This window comes from Falco rusticolus, chromosome 10, assembly GCF_015220075.1.
Source record: "Falco rusticolus isolate bFalRus1 chromosome 10, bFalRus1.pri, whole genome shotgun sequence".
NCBI classification, from domain to species: domain Eukaryota; kingdom Metazoa; phylum Chordata; class Aves; order Falconiformes; family Falconidae; genus Falco; species Falco rusticolus.
This window is the reverse complement of record NC_051196.1, coordinates 5807964-5825816: the sequence shown is the minus strand read 5'-3', so window position 1 is coordinate 5825816 and position 17853 is coordinate 5807964. Positions and strand designations below refer to the sequence as shown.

At 36.8% G+C, this 17853-nt stretch overlaps 1 protein-coding gene across 6 annotated transcripts in view; it reads right to left on the bottom strand.

The window, feature by feature from the left end:
- The window catches only part of PLEKHA7 (pleckstrin homology domain containing A7), a 159076-nt gene that overhangs the window by 114938 nt on the left and 26285 nt on the right, over positions 1–17853 (bottom strand). The window contains exon 1 of one of the 6 annotated variants that reach the window (XM_037402509.1): positions 16189–16244. The exons of the other annotated variants lie outside the window; for them this stretch is intronic. Within the exon in view, the coding sequence (XP_037258406.1) occupies positions 16189–16229 (41 nt within the window). The 5' untranslated portion in view covers positions 16230–16244. Of the gene's footprint in view, positions 1–16188; positions 16245–17853 lie in introns of those variants that run through there. 6 annotated transcript variants of the gene reach the window in all.

Genomic DNA, 17853 nt, shown 5'->3' with positions numbered 1-17853 from the left:
TAAGGCCTCTACCAGATATTAACTATCTTCAAAGACCATTTGGGAATGATCATTCCATTTTCTACTTACTGCATTTGTAAACACAAGACCATAAATCTTGTGGGCTGTAGAATCAGCAGGTAATCCACATTTCAGTTCAAAGAAAATCAGAGAATCAAATTACATTCTCTTGTGTATCAAATAATTCCATATTCTTAAATCTGAAATAACCCTTCCAAACAACAGGGGGAAAAAAAGGCATTTGTGAAGACATGACATTATTATGCATAAAAAAATAAATGTGCAGAGCCTGAAATGGGATTAAGCTACTTTATCCTACTTAAAAATGAATTACACTGGATAGAGACGAATATTTACTGCCAAGTGACATGAAAATATTGAACAGAAAACTAATGAAAATGATTGAATAAAAAAAATCCTAAGTCAGCCAAATAAACTTTGAAGGAATAAAATTTTGCTAAAAACAAACAGAAAATCTAGCATATCACCAAGTAGGGATGCATGTAAATTGGACTGAAGTGATTTAATAAAAACAGTCACTACAGACATATGCAGAAGCCAGAATACTGATACTAAAAGCAATTTTTAAAATTACTTTGAATGTAGAAGGCAGGTTCCTCTCTAACATGACCCAAATCTCAATTTACTCAGCTACCAGAACGTAGCAAGTTTCCCTCCCTAACAGATACAACCCATTAATACAAACTAAACAGATACCTATTTAATGGCATCCAAACTTCAGCTTGCTGGTCCTTGATGAAGCCCTGCAGTATGTAACACACATCTTGTAGGTTTACCAATAAGGAAGGCTGAGTCTATTTTGCATCTTCAGGATAGATCAGACAAAGTCGTCTACGTAAGAGGACTGTCACACAACATCCTTTTTAACTTGGACATATTTAACTTTAATAATTCTGATAAATTCTTATCTGTAAGAATAACCTATTCAAAATACTAGCAAATAAACTGTAAATACAACACCTTGTAAACTGTGCAAACCACATATCAGATTACAGAAAAGCATTACAATTCGAAGCAAAGGCAACACTGTCATTTCACTTTGAAGCTGGCAATTTGTATAATTTCATGTGCCTCAAAACAAAAAGAGTAAGAAGAAACTATTGAGTGTACAAACTCCTGAGGTCAGGGTGATAAATGAAAACACTTCCAAAATAAGCTTTTCTAATTCAGGCTTCTAAATCAGAGCTGGCTTGCATTCAGTTAATATCACTGTTACAAGTAATCTGAAATATTCTTGATAAAGTATTTTTAGTATCAGCTCCAACATATTAAAACCAGTTGAAGGTCATTACGAGGATGAAAAAAAAATAAAGTTCAGACACAGGAAAGATAACAAATTAATCCCCAAACCGGCACGAAATATTTTGAGAGCTCTGTATTTAACACAGTTCAACATTAATTGTTGGATCAATAATTGATTAAAATTGAATTAATAATTAACTATAGTCTCAATGTATTATAATCTGCACATTAAAAAATGAAAAACGTTTCCATCAGTTCTTGGATTACATCTACTGATTTCTACTGTCCCCACAGGCACACCTGGACTACTAAAAGCTGCGCGAGCGGTTTTTAGTTAAAAATACAGAAACATTGCATACAGTTTTAATAAAGTTTATGCCATCCCAGCCTCCCTGAAGAAATATTTAATTTGCTTAATTAGACAGATGGCACTTTCAATTACACTTGTGTTTGTTCATTACATTTAAGAAATCTAATTTGCATAGCAAAATTTTTTCTTTTGCTAGGTCAAGTCATGTGCCACTAAATGACAATTCGGCACTAAAATTAGAGATAAATCTAACCTATACTCTGAAATGTAGATATTTCATACTAATCTCTTTAAACAGTCAGCCATTTAAACTCTTCATTCTGCACTGGTGTAAGTTACTTATTTATTTACTTTTGACATGTTCTTTGGTACGTCACTTTCACCTCAGGAAAAAATAATGCTAAGAATCCTTCATATTCTGTTATATTCTTACTATTTCCATTATCACAAACAATCTTGAAATGGAAGAAGTTAAACTTAAACATGAAATGACACAGTAAGCAACACAAGTTTGAATCAGAGTCACACTTAAGAACAGAATGGACTGTGTAGAATTCTAAAAGGACTATGAGATTTATGGAAACAAAAAAATGAAATACCTAAAAGCACTAGGAATAGCAGCATGCAAGGTAACAGGGGTCACATGCTTTTCAAGGGGATGGGATGCATTTCTAGGTGAAACAGAGCAAACAGGACATCCCTTAAAACATACATGGACTTACACACACAAATAAAAATCACTAATTATATTTTGCTTAATCTTCTGAAGCCTGTGAAATGATTCATGGTTACAACTCCTGAGTAACCTCAGGTGCTTTGCCAAAAGAGAAGCACACACACCCCCCAAGAACAAAAAAGGATGAAAATGCAAAGGTTATAGACCCTAACCTCAACAATAATACCTATGGCTTGCCACTATAAGAAATAGTTGAAATAAGTCATGATTGCATTTGCCAGAGCTTTTGATTGCTAGAGCAATTTCATTACCTCAGAAGGCATTACAAATACTTCCACTCTTCATCCCTTGTAAAAAAAATAATAAAAGTTTCAACATTTTTTTAAATAATGCAAATAATTATTCTCTTTGATAAGAATTAATCATCAATTTGAAGGTAAAGTGTACAATGACTAAGAAACAATCCTACCCTCCTCATCAGGATCTTTCACAAACCTGGAATGTAAGTACTGAGAGAAAGCCAGTGTTAACAGTATGTGCCAGGAATATCCAACATTCACTGCCCTCATTATTTAAGATAACAGTACTCAACTTTCAGGCAGGTACTCTAATCACAAAGCAAACTTTGAAAAACATGGCACTAAAACAGTGCACATTTAAAGTTACAGGGTGGAAAACTCAAAGGGGTTAGCAAGAGATCAGTACAAAATCCTTATATTCTCTCAGGCATTTAGTACATGAAACACAGGAAAAATACAGGGTTTCAAATCAAACATTGCAGTCTTTTGCAAGGACTCAATGCTGATACATACCTAAGATAATACTTTTTCATAGCACTGTTTACAGGCTGTCCGTCAGCTTCAGTCACTCATTAACCATTCTCACGATTAAGCCTGAAATATTCGTAAGAATTCAAAAGTAAAGCACCATCATTAAAAAGGACCACGACCGCCCTGTCCCCATTTGCTGAAAAAAAATCATTAATGCCTTCACTCTTCTCCTTCTGCCTAGGGAAAGAAAGAAAGGGGAGGGAAGAGGATTAGAACAGAGTACCGCCCTCCTCGCTGCCATCATTTCCTCCCAGAAGTCATCCATACATAGAAAAAGGACTAGAACTGGTCTCTAAGCTGGTTTCAGTGCTTCAGGCTGGCTTAAGAGCAACAAACCGTAATCAGCTTCTTTTATGTAACCGATACAAGTTTGAACTTTTCATGCTAGTTGATTTTGCAGACACTCTAGCAAGACCACATCCACGTAATGCCATCATTCTTTCACATTTCAAAATCAAGAATTTAAATACCAAATATCAAGAAGCTATAATTACAGAATTATATCCCAGATAATGCCTGAAACCAGGAAATTTATGCTTAAATGATGCATTATTTTAATTAGCTCTCAATATTAGTCTCTGGCCACACAACTTCTGTGGCTGAGATGACAGCAGCTTTGCATAATTAACGTTCACAGACAATCACCTTCTGGGCTTCCTCCCATCTAGAACAAGTTAATCATCTTGTTATATAAAGCCAAATTAAATATAATCTTTCAAGAAAATATCCCTCCTCAGATTAATTACTGGAAGCAAAGCAGAAACAGCTATTGCAAGCATGATCTTATGGAAGTTCTTACAAAACTGGAGCACTTTTAGGATGGATGGATTAAATCTGTAAATTTCTCCTCAGAGTTATGGATTAAAAATCTCTACAGTTTTGTGTGACAGTAAATTTATTAAAAGAGTCTTGACATATTCCATGACTCCTGCTTCAAACTAACTAAATTATCAGGAATTATTATGCTTTATTTTAAAACTGCCTTCAAAATGCTACCTATCAGATTGACTTGTGGTCCGATCACTTCAGTAAGTTAAAAACTTTTCAGTAACAAACTTCCACACAATCCAATCAGAAAAGTCATTGTAACTGCTCTTGGTAACTAAATTTTGTCTCAACGATATGCTGTGTTAAAACAATTATCTAACATGTTATGCTAATTTAAGTGGGTCACACTGTTTCTATTAGATTTGCCTTGAAGCTCTTTCTAATTAATCTGGTTGCAGGAGAAGTGTTTGGCTTATTTTCTCCTAAAAGTTGTTCAGTTAAAGTTACACGTTAAGCTACCTACAGTCTTTGAGAGAATCAACACATTCTCTGCTAATTATACCAAAGTACAGAAGATGTACTTTATATTAATTTTGTTATGCTGCAGATACACAGAGAAGCCTCTGTGAAAATTCCATTTACAATTATACGACGGAAATGCTTTCCCTACTCAGGAGAAGGAGGCCAAAGGGGGTGTCATTTATCATGTAGCTCCTATGACTTCATTCTTCCCATTGAAAAGCTCTTTGCAGTCCCCGTGATCTTCGCTCCTGTCTGTATTTGCATTATGGCTGTGCTCAAAAGAGCAATAAACGAGGCATGATACAAAAATGGGAAAACGACCATCTTTAGCCCTTAACCATGTATTAGCTATATTTACATACATTATTCATTTTAAAATAAAAATGTTTTGACTGAAATAAAATGCAATGCACACAACAGAAGGCAAAACTATCATGGTCTTTTTATGAAGGGATATAATTTTAAAAGTAAAATAAACTAAAATAAACTAGTAATCTGTGAAGCTTCAAGCCTTCTGTCTCCTTTCCAGTTCACCAAACGTAAGTGTGAGAAATTAAACTTTTTCCTATGTTTTTATTTTACGCATCACCCCAGGATCAAAAACTTCAAAGTTCAGATATACCCTCATTATTCCTTATTTACCTTATAAATGAGATATGAAAATGCATGCAAATAACTGGTTCTAGGAATAAATACTATTCAAGTGCCTCCATTAAAACCTACCAGAAGATAAGATCTAGTGAGTCAAGTGACAATCCATCCTAACTCAACATTCATTTTCCATTACTTTACATTTAATTGCAGGTGCTCACAAAATCTCAAAAAATGACACTGATCTCTGCTTAGTACAAACTACTTTAAGCTGGAATCATAATAATAATTAGTCACCAGTAACTTAATTTTGCTTTAAAATAACATTTACATAATGTTACATCAGCAAACATGTCCCAGACAGTACTTCCTAGGGGGTACATTAAAAAGAGGAACAAGCACATACAAGGTTTAGAGCAACATCAGAAAGAATCTGTTTTATTTCAGCTACACAGTGCTGACAAACTTTCACTCTTCCAACGTTATACAAATGTAACATTAATTACTCACATAACCTGACATCAGTTCCCACAAACTACAGGGGACAAAAGGGCATGAGTTTTTCCCTGCAGTGCTACATCCAGTTGCTAGAATCCCAGTGTCGCATCCTTCTGACCGCTTTTCAGAATCGGCCATAAATGCCTTCTCCACATTGAGCTACCAGTAAAATAAAGGCCCCTGGCTGCAAGGAGGGGGGTTTTGCCTGTAGAAATTTCTGATCACATCTGCTAAGTAATGTTTTTTAGATTGCTCTATCCAATTATTTTGGATATTTAAGCAACCACTTTCTCTTCCCAGATTCTCCCAGGTCTCCCGATCACAACTTCACCATCCAGATGACTATTTTTTTTTCTCCTGCTCCTTTTCCAAGACTCCTTGTGATCTCCCTAACACTTCAGCTGCTGCTTCTGTCCCTGACACCTTCCAGATTTAGGAACTGTCTATAAAATTAAATCTTCTTATCATATTCAGGTATTCACAAACGAGAAGGTTTTTTTTATATACAAGACTACGAAAATCTGGCCATACCTAATGGAAGTATTTCTTCTCAACCTGTTTCAAGTTTTATTTTGGCTCTGTGGGAAGGAAATGCTAACGTTCACATCTTTACCACTCTTCAAAAATCAGAACTGTCTCATTACTGAGAAGTACCCAACTTTTTACATGCTAATTTTAAATTTTAAAAGAGAATGGTTGATAAATATACTACAAAAAATCCCATGAAACAGGACTACCTTTTTTTCCCCACAGCATTTAGATTCAACAAGCTAAAGATCTCAGGCTTACGTCATGGTTACTCTATTATACCTAAACAGTTTTCTCACTTAGAAAAGGAGGAAGAGGAGACAGATAAGTCTTTACAGTAATGATGAAAAAGGAAGTATTAAGCATAAGATGAGACAGAGTTTTCAAATTTCCAAAGGGCTACTGAAGTAAGTTAATAGATGGGAACCTTAAACTATGGGATCTGTGTTACTGATGTCCTTTAAAGAGAAGAAAAGAAAATTACATGTAAGATGCCTGGAGGAATTTGTGGACCGGTTTTCCAGTTTTGATATGTCATATAAAATGGAATAGACCCAGGGAAGTATCAATATGCTAAGCAGCTTTTCTGCATAGAGAGATATTTTGAACCTATGTGAAGCTGTGCAAACGACTTTCCTAAGGTTTAAGCTTTTGGCACAAAAAAGGTAATTTTGTAAGAAGCTCAGATTAAAATTAGAATGGCTCTAGAAGTATTTAAAGACACAAAAAACCCCTCCAATGGATTTCTCTAAACTAAGAAAACATTCTCCCTCACGCATTATATGTTTGGTGCTATAAAGAAATTACAGCTGGAATACCAGAGACTGTGTGAAACTACCCTCTAAGACCATACATGACACTTGAAATTCAGATGTACTCCTGATCTGACATCCTAAAATGTCAAAGCCACTCCCAGTTTACGTATGTTCCAACAGATTAATTTTGCCATCTAAGATAGAGAAAAGCACTGCAATTCCATTACAGAAGTTTCCAAGTGTTTGTTCAGCCTAAACATGCATCATAAACGTCACACCATACATGATGCATAATAAGGATCTAGTAGACTACAGATGTCCTGTGGTTTTAAATTCAAAATTTCAGAAGCTAAGTACACTGCAGGCTTCACTGGATTTCCTTAAAAAAAATAAAGATCATCAAAAGCCCAGAAACCTGAACACCAGACCTACCCAGATTCACTTTTACACTTCACATTATTTCCAAATGCTTGTGCTTCAAAGATTTTTAAAGACTTTTTTTTTTTTTACTAATTTAATTATCAAAAATATGTTATTCGTTCTGTAGCCATAGTCAAGAAAATCTAAAAGGAACTTCAATAATCTTAGCTTAGAATTGTTTAAATGATGAACAAGTACCATAGTGTAGAAGCAGCTACTTGTAATAAAATTCCCTCATGATGGCAGCATAAGCCATTCTGATGAAGTACTAAGTGACAATACACATTCCTACTCATAAAAACCAGTGCGATCTCAACCATTCTAGAAACAGTGTTCACTACTTTTAATTTTCTCCCTCTTCCCATTGACATTTCTACACTACTTTACAGTATTCTTATTTAGTCACAAGAATTCCATAGCAGTATTACTCTACTTCACACCTATAATTAAATCAAGAAAGAAGAGGTACTACCCCTACATTTTGACAAGTGATATATAATTTTATGCATGTACCACATATGCTCCATTAGATTCTGCATCATTTGTATATTCTATTTTAAAGTCTATGACAACTGCACCATCCATGCATTTGCATGAATCACTAAGTTGAGGTGTCAATCAAGATCTATGAAGTTCTTCTGAAGAATTATCTTCCATCAAGTTCTGTTTGCTTTTAATGTTTCTGCATTGAAAGAGGACAATACCGTGAATTCAAAGGCCCCATTATTTTCTCGGAAGCAAGAGTGATTTCAAAACCGGCCAGGATTCTGAAAAATCTTGTGTTTTATCTTATTTACCTTCCACAGTATATAAATCACAAAGATTTATAGCCAGTTGTATACTTTCCTAAGGCGTGAAATTAATTTAGTTCAAAATCTGCATTGATTTCAGCTTATAAATGAATTATATCAATTAAGTCTGTGGTGATTAAGAATAGGTTTGAGATTAAAAGTTACCATGCTTGGAAAGACTTTTTTAAAAGGCTGTTACTAGTGCAATTCACTCTTTTCAGGCTGTGCTGCAAGCAAGGCATTGCTGAGGGTACTACTGCCAAAAGTTCACCTCCTATTTCAAAAGGTCAGTCAATGTCTCGCTCAGATCAGCCACCGTAACTGCACACATAGTTGATCCTTAACCCAGTTCTATCAAACTAATCATAAGTTTTTTAAAGCCGTGCTGTAGAGTATATAAAGTAACCCAGATAACTGTGAGACACCAGGGTAAGGAGACACGATACACACAGTAATGCTGGCTGATCCAAGGGGACAGGAACTCCTGGAGGTGAAAAGACAGACAAGTAAGAATGAGTGACCACCTCAACCTCCTGCTCAACTTCAAATTTTCTGTTTACAGCAGATTTCAAATGCACTAAGGCCCCAGGTATTTCTCAGAACACCTACAAAGAGTTTAAATATTATTAATTTTATTTTTATATTACTGGCTTGCTGTGCTTAGATATACCTAAAAACCTTACCAATTTGTAGTTTTACACCACCTCTGGTTAACTGCTAACTGCTTAAAGGAAGCAACCTTGAGACCCCATCAAACTGAAGATAAACTGCCACTCACCCTATTTCTACATGTTAAGGACTCAAAGAACAAACATTCAGAAGGAAAGGAAAAAGAAAAAAAAAATAAAATTAGTCTACGTTTGATAAAAGCTGGAAGAAACAGAAGTGAAATGTGTTTCTAATCCACAAAACACAGAACGGATGCATTCATTCTAGAAGTTTAACTCCCAGCACAAGTAGCAATACCACAGCCTGTACGACTTGGCACTTCACACGCCTTGGCATTCCTGGACAGAGCAAACAAACACGCTCGCACACAGACACAGCAGCCAAAAGCAGCAGTGAAGGTTTTTTGGCTGTAGTTAAGCTTTCCCTTAACCATCTCTTTTTATGTCTTGGCAGTTTTATCTCCGCTGTAGTAAGGAGAGCGGTTAACACCAAAAATCAGACTCAGATTACCCTGACTGAAAAGGCTGACCATATCTTAATTTGAGGGTTTACAATAAAAAGATTAAAACAAACCAGCAGCATCTCTTTTTTTTTTAAGAGATACACTCACTGCATACAAACATTTACCACATCAAAGAAAAAGCAGCTTTACAATGAAAGCCTGTTTCCCAAATATTTATGGCTTCTAACAGAAATAGGATTCCTCTAGAAACTTCCCATTTTCCTCTCCATACACCCTTAGAGTACACCTATTCTGGCCAAGCCAGAAAAAGAGCTTTACCACATTTCCTCAGCTAACAGGGTTTTTCAAATGAGCAACAAAGACTGGGAACAGCTGGAGCTTCAGAAGAGGATTGCCTCATTACCAGTAGCAATAAACAGAATAGATTCAGCAGAAGCAACAGTCAAGTTCCCATCTAAAAGGTAAGTTACTAGGTTTAAAAATCACAGCCTAAACTCAAGGCTCTGCTGCTGGTATGTACATTTCTGTCTATTATTATAAAACAGCAACAACATAATAATAGGAGTCCTATATGAATTTACAGCTTTTTGCTCCTCTAAGTAATGGTAGCTTAAATCAAGAAACATGATGAGGTCAATTGAATTATATGAAAGAATGACCCAGATGTAGTTGGAAACCACAACTTCTACCATTTTCAGCAAGGCTCTTCTTCAAACATATAATGAAATATTCATGGCCATATTGTGACAGAAGAGCCTACAACCAACTTAAAAGAAGTTTTTTTCCTCTAGTCTTGCCTCTCATTGTTAAGAGATTAGCAGAAAATACAATTTTTTACAGAGATGTAACTGCAATAAATATAGCCTGAAGAAATTTTTTTCAATTATCAGACAAAAGGTTTCATATTTAGAAGACAATTAGTTGAACACAAGGTTAAGTAAACAAAAACATTTGAAGTTTTAAAAAGCAAGGGAAATATGACATTCAAAATTAGATCCAAAGCATGACCTAACAACTGAAAGTACAGAAATGCAGAGATAATGCATAATGTATGTCCAACAGTAAACTGATCGGTAAGTGGGAGGTACCCCAGCATAAGCCACAACTGTTACATGGCAGTGAAAAAGAAAAAATTCAATGCCAGGATACATCATGACAGGTATTTCCAGAGGAGATAAGGAAACATTTTAGGCAGTCTTTAACCGTAAGTGTTTCAGCAAGACTTTATCAAGAGTATCATGCACCATTCTAAATAAACCGTATGTAGAAAACATCAAATAGGTGCATGTAAAAAGGAGTTTCTGTATCTGGGGAAGAGATCAGGACACATCAAGTACTCTGTCATTTAGAACAAGCTAGGGCACATCTACTTTGTAAAATGTAGCACAAGTGGAGAAACTTGAGCTAAAGCAAGCCAAACTAGTGCCTGAACCAGACTAACTGAAGACAGAACACTAGGAGATATCTGATAGCCCAGGCATATCACCATGCAGACATGACTACACTGCTTTTGGCTGAAAACTAACACCTCCGAGTTGTGCTGTGCTATACAGGTATTCGAGCTGGGCCTTGGGTCCCATCCACTGCAGAGTGTAGGCATGCATTGACTTGAAGCTTATTCAAACCTTTATTTTGTAGGGTGTAGGACTGCTCTGCTTAAAAACAAACAAACCAACCAGTCATACAAATACCAGGGCAGGGAAAGTTGCCTTCATCAAACAACAGGAATGGCAGGAGACCAACAGATACCAGATTGCCACTAGTTAATACAAGTCAGAACTTAAACTAAGTTCCCAAGATTTCTTTGTTTCTAACAAAATCTGATTGGTACATGAAAAAGGAAGAAAAAAATCCCAAACAAACATAAAAAACCCAGATGGAGATTAATCAGTCCATGAGATAACTTAAATGATGTCCTGAAAATTAGAAGACATGATTGCATCAATACCTGCTTGCAGACACCAGTTTATTGTCTGCAAAAATTAAAACCAAAAGTTAATTCATATAATTTACTCGTATTTCATAACACTGTTCAGGCAAAGAATTCATGGCTGCTTGGAAATATCAATAAATATTTTAGTTTCTACTATATCTCTGAAGCCATGAAACTTCTCCAATTGTGCAAACACCTACTTGTGAACTTCAAAACTTCTGAATCAAGAATATTCAAAAGAAGTCTTTGATCTGTAGCATGCTGTAAGATAGTCTATTATGAGTTTGCCATGCTAAGATACTACGCAAACAAACACTTAAGTCTACTTCCCCCCCCTCTTTTTTCTGCCCTTTAAACAAGCATCAAACAACAGCGAAGAACCATTATTGCAGAGGTCAGCACATTCTTAAACTTAAAACTTCCAAGTCACATTTTAGTTGGCTGAAAAAAAAAAGTTTTCCCATGTCAAGAAGGCATTACATTATGTAACACCTAAAAAAAAATAAAATATTACATTCTGAAAACAATTACTGTATGGCCACAACTTATTTACACATAAAGCTACTTACACATAAAGCTCTAATTGGGCAATGCATCCTTCTTGGATCAGGAAAGTTTGACATCTGTCCAGTTGGATGTCTCAGACAAACAATGATGTCTTCCTCAGCTAGGATTTTATTTGTTTTTTTTTTTTAATTAACATGCATGAGGTTATCTAGTAAAAACTCACCAAGTGCTAATCATCTTCTATCCGTGATGTCTTCAGTCTGGCAAAGGAAACTGAATTCCTGCCTCCATCAGCCTGGTTCCAGCAACAGTACTGGAATCTCGTCCTTCCTCCCCTCCAACCAGATGAATGACAAGGGCATTGGAAGCTGGGTATTTTATTCTTGCTGGCAAAGTAGGGCCTCAGCTATCACACACAATTTCATTAAGAATATACCTTCTTCTGATATGATCTTAAGACCAGAACATCAGGAATCCCAGCTTCCACTGGAATTATTAGATTATCCCAAAAGTATAAAACCCATTTTGTTGCAGTTCAACCCACACAGCCAGGATGCCTGATCTGCTGAGAGAAGGATGTTAAAAGATTCAAAAGATCAAACTAAATCTAGAGAAAGGAACAAATCCCTGCTTCATCCGTAAGAGGACAACCCTCAATACCCAAAATATTGTCCCAAACTAATCTGAGGCAGACTTTGGTGTATAAACCTTATCCTTTCCCAGTGAAGAATCAGAGACATAGAAAAGCCTAGACTGGAAGGGTTTTCAGGCAATCATCTGGCCCAACACTCTGCTGAAAGCAAGGCCTTATACTACATGAACCAGTGTCATTCAAACTGAGTCTTGAATACTTCCAGCAAGGAAGATTCCATCCCTCCTCTAAGAAACCTACTCCAGCGTTTAATTGTTCTCACAGTGAAGAATCAGCTTTCCTGGATGATCAGTAAAGGCCTGTGAATGCTCTACTTGAATGGTAGAGAGCAGTGTTTACACAGCCCCTTCAAGCCCCAAAGCACCTGAGCACACTCCTTGACATGCACAGGTTTTATGTGTGCATTTGTCAAAAGTCGGGGGGGAAAAAGAGGATAGACTCACCAAGCTCTTACCTATGCTAGAAATAAATATTATGTTAAATGGAACATGAATAGATTTCTAACCAATCCAACACAAGTACCAGACTTGGCCTTCAAAGAGCTGACAAAAACCATCAAACTAGAACCTATTTGGCTGAGAGGCACTCGCTCATTCACACTACACCAAGAGGACTGTCCAGTGGCATTAATCAGGGATACACATTTCCAGTATTTTGGGCCAGCCTTACCCTCAATCCAACTAAAAGGTTCTGGCAGGCAGTTAAGAGCTGCCATTTGCAAACTGAGCTGGTATTTAGCATCTTTAAGACTGCAGCTCCTGGAATCATGTATATGACTTAAGAATGCCTGCTTTCATCTTATAAAGGTGTTCCTGACATTCATAGTGTGAGAGAGGAAAAATAGGCCCTGAAGAAGCTCAGGAAACAGATACAAATATGTGGATATAAATAAAGAGTCCAATAAATCTAGATAATGTTAAGCAATTCTGCATGAGAAGTACAGATTCCAGGCGTTCCACTGTGTTCCACAGATAAATTATAATAAGGTTCACAAATACACTATTAAAAAAAAAAATAAATGCTTTTTCCCCCGCATTTTACTGAGAGGTTTTTCATAACTCTTACACCATAACCACGTCCTTTGTTCTTTTACCTCCCCCCCAACAAAACCTCAAAATTTGACCTTGTAGAGACTGTAGCTCAGAAGGAATTTAAATAAGAACAAGTGTAATTCTTTGCCTTCGCTATTTCTCAACTGTCTCATCTATCCCCATTTCCATTCTTCTAATATACTACATAGCCTCTTAAAAATAAGCAAGCCATCTAAAGTGTAGGCATAAGCAGCGCAAAAAACATCCATTCAAGCAAATTCCATGCACAAGCAAAGGCTGTTGGGTGATTTTCTCAAAAAGCTGTCAGAGTCCTTCACAATGAAGATCAAAACACACACACACAAACACCACCAACCAGTTGAGCCAAGCACAGCGAAGTAGTGAAGAAGAATTAGAGCAAGACAATCACAGATGCCTGCACTGGCATTTCTAACTTGACTGTAACTTGGCTTCAAGTTTTGCCATAGCGTCACTGACAGTAATGGAATTCTTCAGTAACAGTGGTTTGACTGAAAAAAAAAAACCCAAACCATTTTTTGGACAGTTTAAATATTTACTTACAAATATTTTAGCTCATACACAGAAAAGCATAATAAACAATGAAGATTTCAACCAACATCTCTCTTACAGAGCCTTCTACCATTCTCTGAATGCATACACACAAAAAAAATCCTATACGCCAAGCATTCATCTTCCATGTCAAATTTACAAACTTTCCTCTTTGTACTATATTACATAAACAAACTGATACAGAATAGATAAGCACTTTGTGTAGTAAAGTGCTAAAATTCAGGCTTGCCTTCAAGGCTACTGATTTATCATACTTTCCTACAGCCATTCTTCACAACACAAAACTGAAGAGGAAACCAATGCAAAAGCTGACCGAAAGCCATGCTTAATAAACCTTCTAAATTACCTAAAAAAGACAGTTTTAAACCACACCAGACTGGAGGGCAGAGCTGCCATTTTTTTAAGAGCTTTTGACAACCTGGAGAAATATGCTGACAGAAACCTCATGATGTTCCACAAAGACGGATGGCAGGCTCATGCACCTGGGATGGCACAAGCCTACACAGCAGCAAAGGCTGGTGGCTAACTGACTAGAAAACAGCTTTGTACAAAGGGACCTACGGGTCCAGGTGAAAAAGTTGAACACAATTTATTTATGACACCATTTTCATTCTAGATCTTGACGTCTCCACTACATCATAACAGGGAAATGCAGAAAACAATGAAGACAGAATCTACGCCAAGAGATTATTATACACCTTTAAGCTTTCTAGAACAAGCAGTACCAGGAAAGCAGGGGAAAAGAAACAGATAGCCCTGGTCTCAAAACCATGAACTAGTGTATCAAAATAAGCTGGTTCCCTAACAAGGACTGACATGCTCTCACAGAAAAGCACAGGCTGACAAAAACAATTATGGGAGCCTCAACATACTTTGCCGACTAGAAGTTCCTTGTCCCTATTACCTGGAAACAGGTCTGACAAAAATCAGTTTCAACGAGGTTCAGCTTCTGTGGTTCACCAAAAGACCCTCCTCACACACAGCGCTCCTTCGGCACCTCAGCTGCACTCTCCTGAACACCAAGCACACGTCCACTATTTTCAAGAAGCTGAGTGTTCCCACTCGGAATAACGATGAAGCTTTAACAAAGACAGAAATGTAAAATTACACCATCGATGCTCATTGCCTATCTGACAGAGGTACAAACATTGAGCACATTTAAGTCTGAAGATCTACAAGTTATTTCTACTTTTAAAATATATTATGATCCTCTAAAACCAGGCTTGGGTAAGTTTTTTTATTACATTTCATTTCAGTATTGCTGTTTTCCCAGTGTCTCAGGAATACTCATGAGCCCTAGATATAGCCATACGCCACTGTATTCTACAGATTCATCAGGAAATTTTCTTGGCTTAAACCTGTATTCTTTAAAACATACTTTTAAACATCAATTTTTATACTTTCCCTGACTGCAATTTCTGTAGATTTTGTTTAAAGTTGATTATCTTATTTGCGTCTGTGATTTTATTACATTCTTCCTGAACTTTTTTTGTAATAACGAAAATTCCAGCCCTCCCATCAAAATAGAGACACCTAAAATAATTGTCACCTTGCATTAAATACAAGCTGATATTTCCAGTAATGAAGAAATGCAGAAAACAGTGTATGACAGGCAGATCTTTACAAAATCCATCAGTCCTATAAAGAATTTAATCTTATGTAAAACAGTATTCTGTTATTTAGAAATCCTGAAAACTGATACACTAGAGTTTAAATTTATAATTTTCTCCCTGATTACACGCCATAATCACCACCACATTCTATCCTTATAGTTTCTTTCTGGAGATAAAGTTACTGTTACCAACTCTCCCCCTCCCAAAAGTTCAAAGATAGACACACTTGTCAAATACAACTCTTAGGGCTTCACAAATATTTTGGCAAAGTTTGTTGTAAAACAGCAACAACAAAATACCAAACAACCAAACAAAACACCCCAAACCAACTCACAATTCCTATGCTCTTTGCTGGATTTCATGAAAATAAAAGTAGGACAACATCCAAACTCACCACCTCAAGTCAGAAATATGAGTTTGTTTTGCCATCTGTGGAAACTATTTTGCAGCTAGTCAATACCACAAAGATCAATAAACCCAGGGACAGGCTGCCTTCCTAGACCTTTGCAAATAACACCATATTAGCATAAAAAGCAGACAGTAGAAGATTGCAGATCAGCTGCAGTTTTCAACAGGAGTACATAAACATCTGAAGAACAATAAACAGTTCATCTTACTTATCCAAATTAATCATTTCAATTTGCTCACCAGGAACTATATATGGTCAGGTGATCCTCCTGCTTTCTGGGATACAGAGAAGCCTGTCTCCTGTAATTTGGTTTAAGCCACAAATACTTTTGAGACCACCCTCCAGAGCAGCACAATCCTATTCTTTACCTTGGCATTAATGGTCTTCTGTTGAACCGTAGGAAAGGCATGCCATCTTGCAGGAAGGGCTCCCATCACATATGTCTTTACAGTTAAGCTGGCCTTTCTCGAAGCTGTTAAGCGACACATTTTGTTAAATGTCACATCAAGTGCATTCCATGAGATGGAATGTACGTGGTGTCCCTGCAGAAACCACATCCTCCCACCACAGCTGTAGATTTGAACGTTCCTTTGTATTCCATGTTTGGAAAAAAAAAAAGGACAAAAATACCAATTTCTTTTTAACAAAAGTAACTCTCCATGCACCAGAACAATGGCTCGGTATTTTGCAAAATTCTTGAAAAGGAAATTTACTCAGTTTTCCTATCTCAAAGGGTAGCAAAACAAACCAAGTGCCAAGCACTATCACATGTTCCCAGAAAAGTCTAGGTACCGTAAATATGTATCAGAACATACCAATGGTCTAGCCTGGATGTCTGCATATCCTTACATGACACTCAGCCTCCCTAAAGGGTACTTGAAAGCCTAAACTATGTTAAAAGCGTGCCTATCAGTATTGAAAACACCACAATACATTATTGTCTGTAAGCATTTGTAGTGTCCATTTTTGAAAACAAAAGCTTAATGTTCTCCCAATAAAGCTTAAACACAGATGTTGTTCAGCAATTTGTTAATTTTTCCTATCTCTGTCAAACGATTTTTAGCAGAGTAACCTAATTTCAAAGTTCACATGAAATCCAAGGTAAGCTTTCAGGTAAATCTAATTTCAATTATACATGGGTTTCATTTAACTGGAGCTATTTTAGTTCTGCTCAGTGATGTGACAGGCATAAAAAGCAAAACTTAGGTCCGAGGTATTTAAGAAAATGAATGTTAAATAAAAAGTAAAATAAGATTAATTACTTCAGCTGGGAAGCATATAAACCAAGCTCTTTAAGGACGACTGCCAAATCTCAAGGAATGTCTAGTCTCTTGGGAGGTCTAAATCTTTAAGATGCACTCTACTTAATTCTCATCTTCCATGCAGTTCCACTGAAAGCACAATTTTCTAAGGAGCTTAAGTCCAGCTAAGAACCCATCGCTACTGAAAGGAACAGTCCCACCTCCTGCCTTCCCAGTGCTTCCTCTGCACCAGCGCTGGTGCTTGTGCAGCCATGCAGTGAGGTGAGGGGCAAGTTACTCAGCTGAAATCAGAGTCCCATAGAACGTGTTTTCAGCTAGATCAAAGATGTGAACTGGGGCATCAGTCAAGCTGCTAACCAAGTGTTCCAGGACTGGTCATGAAAGGGCTGCAAAGGAAAGATACAGTGGAAATGTGAGCATCCCTTTCATTGACAGCTAATTTTTAGATTAATCTAACCCCCTCATGAAACTACATAGCTAGTCAATTTGTGTTCTCATCCATAGCAATCAGAATTGGACTTCACACCTTCTTCTTCTAATGAAAGTCCAGAAGTTGAATTAATTGGCCTCTAACTCAGCCATTCAGTAATCCAAAACTCACCAAAATCAGCAAGCTTCGGATCAGACCTTTAATGACATAAATGGGTGAAGGCACGTAATTTACTTTTCTTGTCCTTTGTTTCTACAGAAATGCTCAGAAACAGGTGTGTGTTAATTCCTTAGGCTCTTTCACCCCCACACATGGGATGCAAGTAGCCCCCTCTCTGTCTG